This window comes from Ischnura elegans, chromosome 4, assembly GCF_921293095.1.
Source record: "Ischnura elegans chromosome 4, ioIscEleg1.1, whole genome shotgun sequence".
Classification (NCBI taxonomy): domain Eukaryota; kingdom Metazoa; phylum Arthropoda; class Insecta; order Odonata; family Coenagrionidae; genus Ischnura; species Ischnura elegans.
Window position 1 is genome coordinate 40,524,955 of NC_060249.1, and position 15,214 is coordinate 40,540,168.

Consider the following 15,214-nt stretch of genomic DNA (forward strand, 5'->3'; position numbering starts at 1 on the left):
ATTTGGGACCAGGAACGGCAAACGATGAATGTGGGAAAACGATCAATTCGGGAACGATAGATCGGGGTTCCACTGTATAGCATAATTAATGTTACATTGTTTTGAAAATTTGATGGCATTATGGATCCAATCAATTGTAAGAGGGCTAGTTATGTTACCTTTAGTAGTCTTCATAATTACCTACCAAATATCATTAATAGCTTTTTGAAAGTAATGGAAAGAAAACTCTAAATAACATATTAAGAACCAATACCCTGAACCTGAATTGAAAGATACAAAAAAGTTGAACCCACTGGTCCCTAATTATGATATTATAATCTTTAGTTTGGTGGAAGATGAACTATATCATTGCCTAAGTGAGGTGGTGACTGGTGGCAGGACCAGGTGCCATCTTTGATGAATTTAGGGTAAATGGTACATCATTGCTGTTAATCTGGATGGGATTATGATTTTGCTATTTCTTAAGATATGGGTAGAAGTTGCAATTTTCAGATTATTGTGACCCAGTCAAAATTTGATATTCTGAACTGTGTAGTTATGACTGAAATTGCTCCAAAAGTAATGATTCTCAAAATTTCAGTAGCACAGTTGAAATGTAACAAAAAAATTCATGTTAAGTACAGTGGAACCTCGATCCATTGAAAGTTTTCATCGTTCACAGTTCCTGGTCTCAAATAAAGTTCCATACGAACAGTGTAATTTTTTCCTGCATCTATCATTCCCCGAAGTATCATTTTCCCGCATTGATCATTTAAAGATGATGGTCCCAATGTATTATTTCCCGCACACATCATTTTACGAAACTCCCATCAGCCCTCGCACCCCCCCCCCCCCCCCATCTCCCCTCCTGAAGCTTTCCTCCTCTTCCTCTGCAGGCACCCCAGATCATGGCTAGCACAGGTTTCATGTTATGAATAGCATAAATCATTACCCTCCAAAGGAAATATAAAGTTACGCTAGAATAATAGAAACATGTTTCACCCCCTTTCGTACCCACTGACCTTTTTCAGCATACCTGCATCGAAGTTCCCCATTCTAGAGGTAAACTGCTTTATGAGTCACGTAATGGCTCAAAAGGTTTATAACAATGACTTTTGGGAATTAGTGTCATACTTTTATGAGATTTATATATTTGTAATGTGCACGTAATTCTAAAAAGAATGAAGCCAAACACGACATATTTCTGACATTATTTAAGCATTTCAAGCAAAGAAATAGTTGGCAAATTAGGATGATGGCAATATCCTCGCAGCTGAGCTTCTCAGAAGCTTGGAAGGATTTTTTTTCCGAAAACAGATATCAGGTTACAATTTATGAGCTATACCCTAAATCTCTCTTTTCTTAGTCACTGACGAAGGGATATCTTCTCAGGGTATTTAGTTTCTTCCTACTAGCCATTCCAATTCTTCTGCTTATCTGGTTCTACGCTACTTAGAAATGAGTGGGTAAGTTGCCTTCTCTTTCAGACAAAAAATTTTGTGGCGCAATCATATGGTCATGCTTCACCCCCTGCAGTCTGTTCTGTTTTACGCCGTACACAATGGTGTCAGTTCCAAACCTCACCTCGTACGAGTGGTTCTGTACTTTCAGTGTGTGTTGACTCCAAACCAGCGAGTATTTTCAGTTTGGGTTTAATGGTCAGGTTTCATTTTTATTAGTTGTATTTTTACTCATCTTGGGACCATGGGCCTTCTAAAGAAGCAGGTGACAACCTTAAAAGATGGAATGAAAATTATTGGAGAAGAAAAGAATCCAGGGGAAACCACGTTAATATTTCAAAACGACTCGTGTTCTCCGCTAGCACATGATGGTAGGGGTGGGGGTAGTATGAGTTAATACCTAATGAAAACAAGAAGTCGGATGAAGTGGAGAATCAGGTAGGTGTGACAATCCCGAGTAATACAGCATTATTCATGCTTTGCTCAATTGCCTCAGGTATATTAAAAATTTACCTATTAGAAAGGAACATTTCAGATAGTAGACTGTTTTTGGTTCATGTGATCCATCTCACAACCAATCACTGCAGCAGCAAAAACGGTTGTTTTGTGCATAACATGCACATTGCTCTCGTAAATATGTGTACTTGAAATGGAGTTAGATAAGAATTTTTACATCAGACATAAATCCATTATAGCAGTGTAAATGCCAAGACGGCTTGCAAGCATTTTTTAGCAAGCTGATGTGTTCCCTTAGGATATTTGAAAGAGATAGTCGAATCAACAATATTCCAAAAGTGTTTCCATAAAATTCAAATATTCCCATAAACAGGAAATTCCTTCATGAATTCTTTAAAGAGAATAGCAATTACTCACCAAAATCCTGTGTTTCCCGTTAAATAGGCAACCTAGTCGAACATTCCCCCATTGTTTTCCCCCATTCATCATTTTTTTCATCCATCCCCGTTAAAAACTATAGATTCAGGTTCCACTGTACCTCTTACATTCATGAGACATTCTCTATTTCCCCTTTGCCTTTATCTTTAATGCTGTAATTGCATGAAGCTGTTTATCATTAAAATTGATCTAATATGAAGGGTGCTGCCAATTTCATTTCCTGCCTAAAGAAATATTGGTTATCTTCCCACTAAAAGAAGTTCTAAGAAGGTGGCATAATTTTCTTAGCCTCTCTCGGTCACTATGGAGATTCATGTAGAAATCAGTCATTTTTTCAATTTTCTGGTAAATGAGTGATTTTTGATTATATTTATGCTTTAGTAATTGCTTGTACTTAGTAATTATTGAGATTGATATTTACAAAGTCCTAAAGATACTGAGTAAAGTGTTACATCTCACACTTACATGTTTTTAACTGGGAGAATGCGTCAAGATGTAGATTATTCATATGGCACTTAGCAGGGTATTGTGAAGTAGCTTTGTTACACTTCCCTTTAAAGAAATTTGATATTGCTTCGGAAAGTAATATTCTCGCTAGATGTTTGTGTTGATATTGCAAGAAATATATCAGAAAATACTGCTTTTACTTGGTTCATGTCTGCTTTCCTGCATTTTATGGTGGTTTTTGGATCACAGGCGTGTAGTAGGATCAGTAATTATAAGTAGTATTTTTCTCAACACTTCCAGAATATTGAAGAAGGTGATGAGGAAAGCTGCACTGATTACTGGAATCTCTACTCAGTCATGTGGTTAGACAGTTAAAGAGCAGCATGAAATTTTACTACTCCCATTATGTTTTTTAGTTTATATCTAAAGTAAAATGAAATACCTAATAATCTATGCTTTTTTACTCTTAATTTTAAAGGCAGAAGTGAAAACGTTTAGTGCACAACCCTATTGTAGATAAAACTAATATTAACCTATGATAATTTCAGCCCGAATTTCTTGTTCTAAATTAATCATTATGATGCTAGATTAATTGTACTTGTACTTGAATATGTAACCTTCACTGTGGAAGTGTTTTTGTGTCCACTGCACTTTCCAAGTAGCACCTGGTTGGACATTGGATCATAAAACTCTTCTCAATACTTTCGCTATGTTTTTATCACTTAGTGGTATTTATGGTGCTAATAATAAAGATAAACCTCATAAACTTGAATTTATAATAGGGTGAACATTTTTCTGCTCTTTCCAGTGCCACTGTTCATATATCTGTTGTGGATATCAATGAATACCCACCTACTTTCCTTGAGCCTTCATATGTTCGCCAGGTGGATGAGGGTAGGCTTTATGAGGAAGTGGTTAGGGTGGAAGCTACAGATAGGGATTGCACTCCAAAATTTGGTGATGTGTGCAAATATGAAATCCTTACCAGCGATCAGCCCTTCTCAGTTGACAATGAAGGTGAGTTCAAAATTTATTAAAATGTAAAGGATTTTGTTACTTATTACAAGGTGATTCAATGCTAATGCCACTTCTTTAGCCGAGTTTCTGAAAAATAGTTCCTGTGTTTCATGCATAATGTTTTAAACATTTTTAAAATCTTTAATCCAAACAATATAGGTGTAATTCGCAATACTGAGCCTTTGGATTATGAGAGGAGTCACAATCACATATTGTCTGTGGTTGCTTATGACTGTGGGATGAAACAGTCCCTGCCAATAATGGTTACCATAAAAGTCAACAGAGTATGCAAATTGGGCTGGAAAGGTAAGATAATTGTTGTTGATGAATTCCATATTTTGATATGATGCTTCAGATATGGAAACTGATCTTCTCAAAAATTCACATTTTACTGCGTGGGGTTCAAGAGTAATGAAATAATCCTTTCTTGAAAAAAGTAGAGATTTTTAAGACGAATTACTACTTTTTCCATGGTTAGGTGTCGTCTGTCAATATTTTTGCTATAAGCTGGTGTGTAAATACTTTTCTAAAATATTCTCTTTGATGGTTTGTTTTTCAAGAATTTTAGGCTGCTTCTAATTAGATTCTTGTGTTTATGAATGCAGAAAAAAATTTTGTAAATCAGATTTATTTCTGATGATAAGAATTAGTATTTTAATATCCCCAGGTTTTTTTGGATAAAGTGTACATAATTTCTGCTTTTATGAGATACATTCATTTGAACATCAATGTATGTTTATTTGTGAGGGTGGCTTTTATTTTAGTTGATTTCATTTTTTTGCCTCAGGGATTCCGGAGCGTATTGACTACTCTCCTGGCTCAGGGCGGGAAGATCTCTTTCCTGATGCTGAATTAGAGCTTTGTGATTCTCCATGTGGTGGAAGCACCAGTACCAGTGGAATTCACAGCATTGAAGCAAAGGTCACCTTAGCCACCAGACACATTGGAAAAGGATGTGATCGGGATACATATTCTGTGCAGAGTCAACGCAAGCTCTGTGGTAAAGTATTTTATCGAATGTACTTTAAAATTTGTCTGAGGAACCATAACATGAAACTTGCCCATGGATATTTTGTGAAGTTTTTCCAGACAACATTTTTTTCTTCGTAGTCTATATTTTACTGTATAGGCTCAGTTTATAAAATTCCAATTGCTCAATGAAATAACTTGTCTTTTATCTGATTATGGCAAGTATTTTAACCTTTATTCAGTGCAATTCTGCAGTACTGAATTGAAAAGTGTGTCAAAGAATATCTTTCAAATATTAATCTTGTAATGCTTAAATTATTTTCATGTATTAATGGAAATTTCTGATATTTTAGGGGCAAGTGCTGAGAGCATTGATCTCCTTCCTAGCCCTGGGGTTGGGGCGGAATGGACACGGGCTCTGCCTACTGATGAAGGGCGTGAAGCTGACCGTGTGTTTGAGTTCGATGGTGGAAGCAGTGCAGTTGTGGTTCCAGCAAGTTTGGTGGATGAGTCACTCAGCTCCAAGTTCACTCTTGCCACTTGGATGAAGCATAAGAGGCACCCAGAGCAGGATCGTCATGTGAAGGAGCACATTCTCTGCTCAGCTGATGACCACAGTATGTTTTTTTAATTTAAATAATGTTTTAATAAAATACTATTGAGTGTTAAAAAATAGTGAACACTGTGGCCGTGTCACAATCCAGAAGAGTGTACCCTGTGCCCTTCCTACCCTTTCAACCGACGCCAGCGTCAAGGATGGAATTGGTCATTGTGTGAGCCTTAACAAATAAGCTACAGCAGCAGTTGCTGATTTTTTGCTATAACAACCATAATGAATGTTTCTGATTGTAAAAATCCTTCCAAAATTTTTCTTATTAATCCTTATAGACTGCGGGAATGCTATATGTTTTGTACGCTGACTGCGGAAAAACATTTTTAAACAAAAACATTTTTGACCATTGCTCAAATACCTTCATCAGTCTCTCAAAATATTTTTTGCGACCTGGGTAGAGCCCAAGTGCACTTTCCCAAATGGTAGGGATCACTGTAGCAGCTTAACTCTCTTTGACCATCCTAAAAATACAAAACATTTAAAAACGTTCCCGCAGCTTAAGGGTTAAAGTAAGAAGATAAAGATTAAAAACAAAATAACAAGAAGCATACGTATGCTGTTTAAGTAGTAACATGATTAAGTCATGAGTATAAAATATTTATCACACGAAAAGAATTCCTCAATGTAATAAAAGGTTTGATAAGGTGCCACAAAGGTTACATATGTCTAATTTTATAGACCATGGTGAGGTTTATAAGTACGATTAGCTGATGACATCAAGTAACCTTTTCCAACCTAAGTACCTATCAATACCTCGTATCATCTAACCTGCATCAACACAAGCTGAAGTTCTGAGGAACAAAATGAGAAAACATGCTGCGGAAGGAATGCTAGGCTTATACTTACGCATGCTTCATCCACATTCTTGAAAAACTAGGTAAAACATTATCGCTCTCATCTACAACGAGAACGTTCTCAAAGCATCCTTGTTATTAGGATAGATTACTCCATGTCGGCTTGAATGAAGAGAGAACACTTTTTGGAGGTAGTGAAAGATAACCTTAAATATCAAATTTGTACATTTAATTCCCAATGCTAACAACCATTTCTTAGAGCTGCAATTTGCCAAAAAACCAAAATTAAAAATCTTAATAACCTTCTGGCTTACAAAATGGATGCACATGATAGGGGAGAAGTAAATAGACCTACATAAGTAACCATTCTACAAGAATCCTAATGCAAGTACTGAGCCTAAGCTTGATCAATTGATGCACAAATGAATTGGACAGACAACTATGCTATGAAAGCACATGGTTTAGAAATGGGGATATAAGTTACGGTGAACAATATGTTGAGATTAAATTGCACATCAAGCCAAAAAAATATTGCTCATTTTTGCTAAATATGTAACTTGGGCGAAGCGGTGTGTAATGTATGCTTTCAAGCAATGACACAACAAGCTAGCCTTCACTAGTATGAAAGTGAGATCACATGGCATGTAAGATAAATTTAAAGAATAATAGCTTCTTTAACAGTTTTTGCTACAAGTAGTATGAATTATAATTATCCCTAAAATTATGCAACAGCATAAATTAGTTCAGATGACATGAATAAGCTGACCATTCCTTGGCGCCTACCATAATGGAATGAACTTTAGTCCAAATATTGCTCTTTATTCCTCATAATTATCACGGAAACTTCTGTAAATTTGTTTAAACAACATTCATTTTAACGGGCATGCACAATTGTAGGTGGTTAATCCGTTCTTGTAGCATGGTTTTCTTCCATCCTTCCATTGCGTCGACCGCCAAAAGGCACGTAAGTACCCTTCTCAAAACCGTTTTACCCTTCTCTCCTATGCCCTTCAAACCCTTGCCGTATGCGTATTGGGACAACTCTTCCCAACGCCAGGGCACAAAGAGTGCAAAACTGTGGATTGTGACGTGGCCTGTATTTATTATCAAGACAGTAATATTACAGTTCTTTTTTGTGATACTATCTAATTCTATCATATCAAGTATAGCCTTGAGTTCTGATGTTCAGTAATTTTATCTCATGATAAAAAAACATTGGTTTTATCCTACCTATATTTTAAATTACTAATCTGGGTTTATGTTGTTAAAATGTGCTTTGCCTAGGTTGTAAACCTGATTTGATTTTCCCTTTTTATATAATTTTACCACGCAGCTTTTACTACTTTAGTACATAAAATATCATAATCAATGCCTTTCAAAGTCAAATTTTTTGTATTACAGAGATGAACAGGCACCATTATGCTCTCTTTGTTCGCAACTGCCGGCTAATTTTACTTCTGCGTAGAGATTTCTCTCAAGGAGATCAGAATGTATTTCGTCCTGCAGAGTGGAGATGGAAACTACCTCAGGTAATATTCACTTCATAACCCGTGTTTGCCTGAGTATGGATATTATGATGTTTAAACTTGACCTTCTACCCTTACTGTAAATTTTAATGAAATATCTGTAGTTTTTAAAAGACACCTGTTACTTTTTGTGTATTACAATCTTCCCCCCTTTTCATAAACTTGTAGTACAGGGTTTTTGCTGTGACTCATTTGGTTTTCAGAAAATTTTCCTATTTAGATCAGACAAATATCCTGCTTTACCTTAATGGTAGATGATCTCTGAACTCTTTCTGTACACATTAAGTATGGCAAAAGCATGAAGAAAGATTTGATGTAATACAACTGAAAATTCTTCAAATTGATCTAAGCGAAAACTATCCTATAGAGTGATTTATCACAATTTGTATGACATAAAATCAAATCAGTATTGAACTGCATGATAGTATTCTAAGTTATGCAATCAAAAGATAAAAAAGGGTCTTTTTAAGCTTTATGTCAACTGACTGCTGGTGAATAGAAAAATGAAAAAGTGTTGATGTGCACCGAAAACATCTTGCTGAGAATATTTCTCTATTAAGAGCCCCCCATGTTTGCCAAATATATTTGGGAGAAAAAAATCGCAGAACTACATGCGAGTGCTAGTGGTACATTCTGATCATCACCCTCAAAGTATAAACTATCCCATAGGGGATGCTATGTTTGCAAGTGGATGCTATCCTGTCCTTTTTTAAATGCTACTTATGATATTTAATTCTTAGGAGCCCGAGTCGATTTCTATCCTATTGGGTTGAGTGTACTCATACTTAGTTTACCCAATAATACACTGGTTTCAGAGGGATGACTCCAAAAATGTAGCTTGCTTAATTGCTCAGAAGATTCTTTTGCTTTTGTAAAACAGTTAATAATCCCCCATGAAATTAATTCTTTTTGAAATGTTGGCACCACATATACATCCCAAACTGTAGAATTAGTCCTGTTTTGATCAAAATTTATTTTAAAATCTATTCTTAACCACAAATTCAACTATATTGATTTCCTGGTTATCAGTGAGTTCCACTTCTGCTGCTGGCAGTAAAAATACAAGCAGTTGTATTTGGTTGCCTTCTGCTATTATTTCTAAACTTAACTATGCTTTATTCTGAGAAGTGATAAGTTATTTTGAGAAGAGCTTCAAATCCCTTACATAGGTATGATGATTTGGTGGATAAGCAGGTAATTTTGTACCTTGACTCTCAGTTGAAATGATCATGTTACCTTTCTCATGGGTGCTGTTTTTTTAACAGCAGAATAACTAAGGTAAGGTGTAATCCCAAAATCTGATGCTGATGCTAATTGATAGTCATTATATAACACGTAAACTAACATTTTTGTATGGCTCTGTTACTAAGAGCTAGGTGGGTAGTCAGCAATGCATGATTTTTCTAGAATTTTTTCTTGTTTAGAAAAGTTAAGGAATTACATAGACAAAAATCCCAGTTGATCAATATCAGCCACTGGGGCAAAACCTTGGTATTTTTGGGTATCATACCTGAAAAAACCTTGGGAGGGATAAAGTTAAAATAGATTAACATTTGTCTCTCAATATTAATGATATATTTTATTCGAATTTAGGTGTGTGATAATGAGTGGCATCATTATGCTGTTTCCGTCAAGTTCCCTGAAGTGGAGTTGTATGTTGATGGTCAATTGTTCAAGTCTGAAAAGAAGAATCCAGAGATTATTGATGACTGGCCCCTTCATCCTACTAAAGGGATCAATACGACTTTGACTGTTGGTGCTTGTTGGCAAGGTCAGTTCAATAGGAACCTCAGAATTCTATGCATGAAGTATAAAAATTTGGTGAATATTAATTTCTATTTTAAATGTTCATTTTTATTACCGTATTCCTCTGAATATACTCCCCCTCTGAATATAGTCCCCCTCCTAATTTTGAGGCTTGAGTTTTGGGAAAAAATTTAAAATTGGGTTTGAATATAGTCCCCCCCTTAACTTTTATCATGGGCATTTTTGGAAAAAAAGGGGGACTTAATTCAGACGTATACGGTATTTAATTATTTTCTCTTGCCTTTGGGTTTAAAGGGAAATACAGTGGAACTTGGTTAGTACGTTTTTCTTTAGTGCATTTTCCTTCGTAACACAGCAATTTCTCTCGGTCCCGGTACCATCCGAACAAAATACTGGTACAACTATTTGGTTATTACTCATTCATGATCATCGATTCCTTTGGCATAGTACTGTTATTCTACCACATGTTATTGAAAATTAGCCAAGAAAGCTATCAAAATCGGTTTATCAGAATTATGTAGCATAAACATACTCCTCAAAAAATACTTTCATGAGAGAAGCATTAACAGAAAAAAATGATGAAAATCGCATTTGAATTCATGAAAATCACGCTTGAATTGGTGAAAATTTTGATTAATGCTGGATATTGCATTTTCGAGGAAAAAACCCCAGAATTCATGTTAAAATTTGCGTTATCGCATTTGCGGCTTTTGCATGTCCCTACTCATGGGTAATAGTTGTGTCAGGATTTAGGAGTTGTATGAAATTAGAAAGACTTGCAAAGTGTTCAGCATTTTTTTAGCAGCAATGTCATTTATATTTAAAATTTGTGGAAAAATGCTTATTCAGTATTGCAGTAGTCGATGTTTGAGTGAGGTATTCAGAAAATAATTAAATATTTGTATTTGATTTTCAAATACTAGAAAAATGCTATTCGACCCATCTCTAGTTTAGACCTTCGAGCTCATAGGTTATTTTCTATTGTCAGCTATTGACCTTGTAACTTTCATCCCACACCTCTCATTCTACAACCGTGATACATCCAAATGTTTTTCTCAATGCAAGAGATACGTGCGTCATTACTTGACGAGTGTTGCAGGGGTAGATAATTCTTAGGATCTCCACGCAAAGCTTAATGCAAAAACACTAGATCTCTGTGTATGAAATAGAAAGTATACTATATTGGATGAATTTTTAAGTAAATTTAAACTGTAAAATATGAAAATGTGCTTGTAATAATCTTTAAGTGCGTGTTAATAGTCTTATCAATATCGATATAGCTATTGATATGGTTTCATTCCAAGAACAAATGTGTAAGGAGGTTGCCGTGATTTATGGTAAATCAGTGGCGGATACAGAAATAACTCAAGGGGGGGCGCAACATATCTTGAGTTGTCTTTACTTTTATCATAATAAAAGATGATCAAGTCACAGGCAAAGTATATGAAAATTTTATTTAAAGTGATTATAAACATGTAAAAGACAATGGTATCTTATGATATAAAAAAGTTACAATTGTGGTTTTGCAATGATCGGCAATACAAGCGGACCCGCAAGGGGGGGGCGCGCGCCCCCTGCGCCCCCCATCTGTATCCACCACTGTGGTAAATGAAGTTTCTCCGATTTTCATGATGTTTTAGAAGTACAAAATGATATACTCAGAGTTATCATCATATTCTATGAGTAAGCTGTGAGAAAGAAGAAATTACTTAGCTTAACTTACCCTCTTCAAACATATACATGACAAATCACGGGAGAATGAAATGGTTTTTATGTAATTGTCTCAGGGAAATCTATGAAACATTGTGATTTTCATTCACATTGTACCGTAGACTCTCGTTAATGTGAACAATTTTATTACGAAGCAAATCTTTGGTCCTGATGAAAAGGCATATCCAAGCTATTGTTAAAGAAATGTTATTATGAAATTTTCAATATTACGAAATTACGAACCTCAGTTTCGGTCCCAGCAGTTACAAAATGAACTTTATTACAAAGCTTCACAAATAAGCATTGGCATTTAGGTGGATATACACTATGCTAAATTTTAATAATTGTGCCACGTTTAAGTTCTCCTCGTGTACTGTGCCCATGAGTGTCAATTATGATTCTTTCTTCAATATAGACGCAACATCATATAGTGAGCTTCATTCTTGTGGAGTCATGGTGACCCACTCATAACCGCTCATAACTTGGATGTACAGTTAGTCCTCCTCCTATGCACAATCGATTTACAAACTTTAACCCTTTGAGTGCGGATGGCATAGCATTGATGCCCAGCGTAGGTCCTGCCAACGGGCGGGTGGCATCACATTGATGCCACGCCGGCCTATGTCCTTCAATCGCTCCCTACGCTCCTCCGCTCTGTTCTATATACTCTCATGATGGTTTCCCGCACACAAAATGGATTAGGCTACCTGCATATGCCTTCCGTTTTTGAAACATAGTTTATATTTTTTGAGTAATCTTTTTTTACATTTATGGAGTACTTTTTTATTTGCAAGATTTTTCGCCATTACAAAAAAATTTAAATGTGATATTTTCTTTACTTTTCTGAATATTTGTACTAAGTGTTGCCACATTTGAAGGTTATTATTTTCGTTTTAGTCCTATTAAAAATTTTCAAACAATATTTCCATTCATCTCATTGACGAAAAATATTTTCTTATTTCAAATTACGGTCACTATACCTACACACGCTAAACACAGTTGAATAATCTGTTGCTGTTTTTATTAATGTTTAAACTTAATATTTACATACTGCCGTTATAACTCCTAACATTCTTCCATAATATATTTGCCACTCATTTTCTGAACGATCCTTTCAATAGGGGTCTGATTATATTGGCTACGAAAGAAGAAATAAGAGTTTTCGACTTTTTCTCATTTATTTCGTATGAGTTTGTTAAAGTTACTAGGTGGGAATAATTACGACCACCAATTCGTTATTCACGGGAAATAATGAAGGTTCTAGGGAAACTTTTATATTTTTTCCATTTTGAAGGAAAAATTAGAATTGGGGAAATCCTTGGGGAAAAAATGATCGAATTTCGGGCCTCAAATAAAAAAGTCGTTTTCCGTCACCGCGGAATAGACTACAAGTCGCTCTGTGTCGCCTGTTATCTCTATTTTTAGAAGTATTTTTGCCATTCTTATTATAAAATCCATGCAACTATTCTGTTGTGTGCATGTCGTAGAAAAGGTCAGCTCTTCCTTCTCAGTTTTTGCGACTCTCGTTATTAGTACAGTCTCTCCTTCGGACATCTTTCGATTGCGTGCATTTTCACTCCTCTATAGAAATTTTTTTTCTAATATTACCGTATGGCCTTTTTCCATTGGACATTTTGGTATTTTACATATATTTAGCCACTTACGTGGAATATGGGAGACATCTTCATTTTTAACTTTATTCCTATTTTCATACCCCAAAGACCGTTTATGTATCAGCCTTTGGTCAACTAGGCTTAGAATATCTCCTCGCAATAAAACTACCTCTGGCACAATTTACTCAAGTGTATGCATGGAACGCTGCATTGGGTCTACTCCGCGAAGGTTTTTTTTTTTAACTTTGAAGCAATTTACATATTTTACTTCGACCAAATAGAGCTATTATAATCAGAAAAGAAAGTCAGCAAAATTTCTATGCGCAAAGAAACAATTATTTTTGGATTATTATACGTTGCCGTTTTATCTGGAGCATTCACGTTTAGATATTTCTTGTAACTCGGTTCTAAACTTTAACGCTTACATCTCTTTCTGACTGCAAAAGAGCAACCTCATCAGTCTTGTGCATTTTGTAAGTGTAATGTATTTTATTGTAGTATATTTTATAGGTGTTAACTGAGGTTTACGTTGAGGATGCAAGTATGTGGAGCTGGAGGAAATATTGTCGTCTGAAAGGCTTTGGTCCATATTGCCAATGCCTCTCAACATGCAGTTCTTCAAGGATAACCGTGCATAGGAATCTTACTCGTGGGGTATGGGACACATTTTTGGTCCGATATACCTAATATATGATTGTATGAAGTATTGTAAGATGGCCATCCATTCCAGATTATTGGAAAAGGTAGGAAAATATCTTCGATTTTTCCCTCCTTCACAGCACTTTTTCCCGAGACCGATTTCAACTAATTTTCCGTTGCATGCAGTTTGGCAGGAACCCTGGAGTAGATGATCCGATACCAAGAGACCCCTTGCAAAAAATTCGACCCCTTTTGAAATTATTCACTCAAAGAACGAAAGAACTTTATTACACGTTTAAAGAACTCTGCTTCATTAGTCCATGTTGCTTTGGCGTCACAAACGCGGCATAACATTATATATGCTTTCTGAGCCTAATGGCCTCGTGCAAGATGCTATAATTTACACTGGGGCGAAGGATCCTGATGTTGGAGGCAGGGGACATGCAAAGAAAGTCGTGCGAAAATTAATCGATTGATTTCTCCTCAGTGGGCACAGTATATACAGTCGCGTAGCCACGATTTTGAAATGGGGGGTTTTTGCCGGAGGTTTGAGGGCCCTTCTGGAGGGTGCGGGGGCCATTTTACCCGTTTTTGGGACCTCAACGGGGGTTGTTACCCATAACCCCCCCTCCCGTGGCTACTCTACTGAGTTTATACATGGAAAATTATAATCATCATAAAAATTATAATAATCTGTTCAAAAATCTATTGAGTTACTCAAAAAGACACACCACTGAAACTCTAAGGACAAACAGAAGAAATAATCCTCCTCACGTCCTTAGAACGACTAAAGTGGCGAATCAGTATAACTCTGATGGTGTATGATGTGCAGATGTTCCAGGACTGTGTTTGAACCCTTCTTTCAAAGAATTTCACAATTAATAGTTAATATTTTCAGCATTAACGCAAAAGAAAATGGCAAAAAGATAAAATAACTTTCATATGTTTGCATCCAAATCTAAGTTACTAGTAAATTTAAAAATTTAGATGTGAAAATTAAAATTCGAAAACTTTTATTTACCCAAAATTTGATGCATGGATAGTGGATGACATCTGAAAAATTATTTATCTTATTTTATAATTCAATTCCGCCATCATTTCAGAAATTATTTCAAGCTTCTTAGTTGCTATGTAAAAATATGTTGTCTGTCGTTTATAATGTTTGTGTAACGGGTTGCATAAATATCCGGAGCATTTATCACATGGGTGCGGATGGCATCACTGTGATGCCATTAACAAATTGTTTAATAAATTGTCAAATTAATATAAAAATCCCTTTTTTATTGAAATTGTTTTCATATTTTCGAAAAACAAAGTGAATGCAGTGAAAAAAAATTCTCCGCCAATGTGAAACAACTCTGAGAAAATGTTACGCAATGAAAGGGTTAAGAGAAAAGAGTGCATTCAAAAATTTAAAATTTCGAATTTGGCGTCTTTCGATTTGGCCGATCCGACGTGGTGTGGCATAGAGGAACTCGCACTTTGTGCATAATCTAGACAAAGTATCATTGAACCAGTGTGAAGTTAGGAACTGTTCAGCATTTCGTCCGTTCTTCCTTACCGCAGAGAGCAATTTTTTTCTGCTCCGGCTGCGTCGCATGCCCAGCTAGATCAGTTGGTCACAATGGTCAGTTAGGGCACAAGTGTAATGCAGTGTTGCATTCTGCAGGATAATCATACTACTCGATGCCTTGCATACAATCCAGCTGGTCAGAGTTGTCCGATGACAGCACAAAAGGAGGAGCAAAAAACCCAGTGCCAGCAAGTCCGGCTCAGAATAGATTAC

The 15,214-nt window shown here is 35.9% G+C and overlaps 1 protein-coding gene across 2 annotated transcripts in view; it reads left to right on the forward strand.

Annotated features, from left to right (window-relative positions):
• LOC124157324 (calsyntenin-1) overlaps positions 1-15,214 on the forward strand; it is a 41,875-nt gene that overhangs the window by 13,728 nt on the left and 12,933 nt on the right. For both annotated transcript variants that reach the window (XM_046531957.1, XM_046531959.1), the window contains exons 4-9: positions 3,589-3,797; positions 3,957-4,103; positions 4,585-4,797; positions 5,120-5,383; positions 7,575-7,702; positions 9,293-9,470. In XM_046531957.1, coding sequence (XP_046387913.1) covers positions 3,589-3,797; positions 3,957-4,103; positions 4,585-4,797; positions 5,120-5,383; positions 7,575-7,702; positions 9,293-9,470 — 1,139 coding nt within the window. The remainder of the gene's footprint in view (positions 1-3,588; positions 3,798-3,956; positions 4,104-4,584; positions 4,798-5,119; positions 5,384-7,574; positions 7,703-9,292; positions 9,471-15,214) is intronic.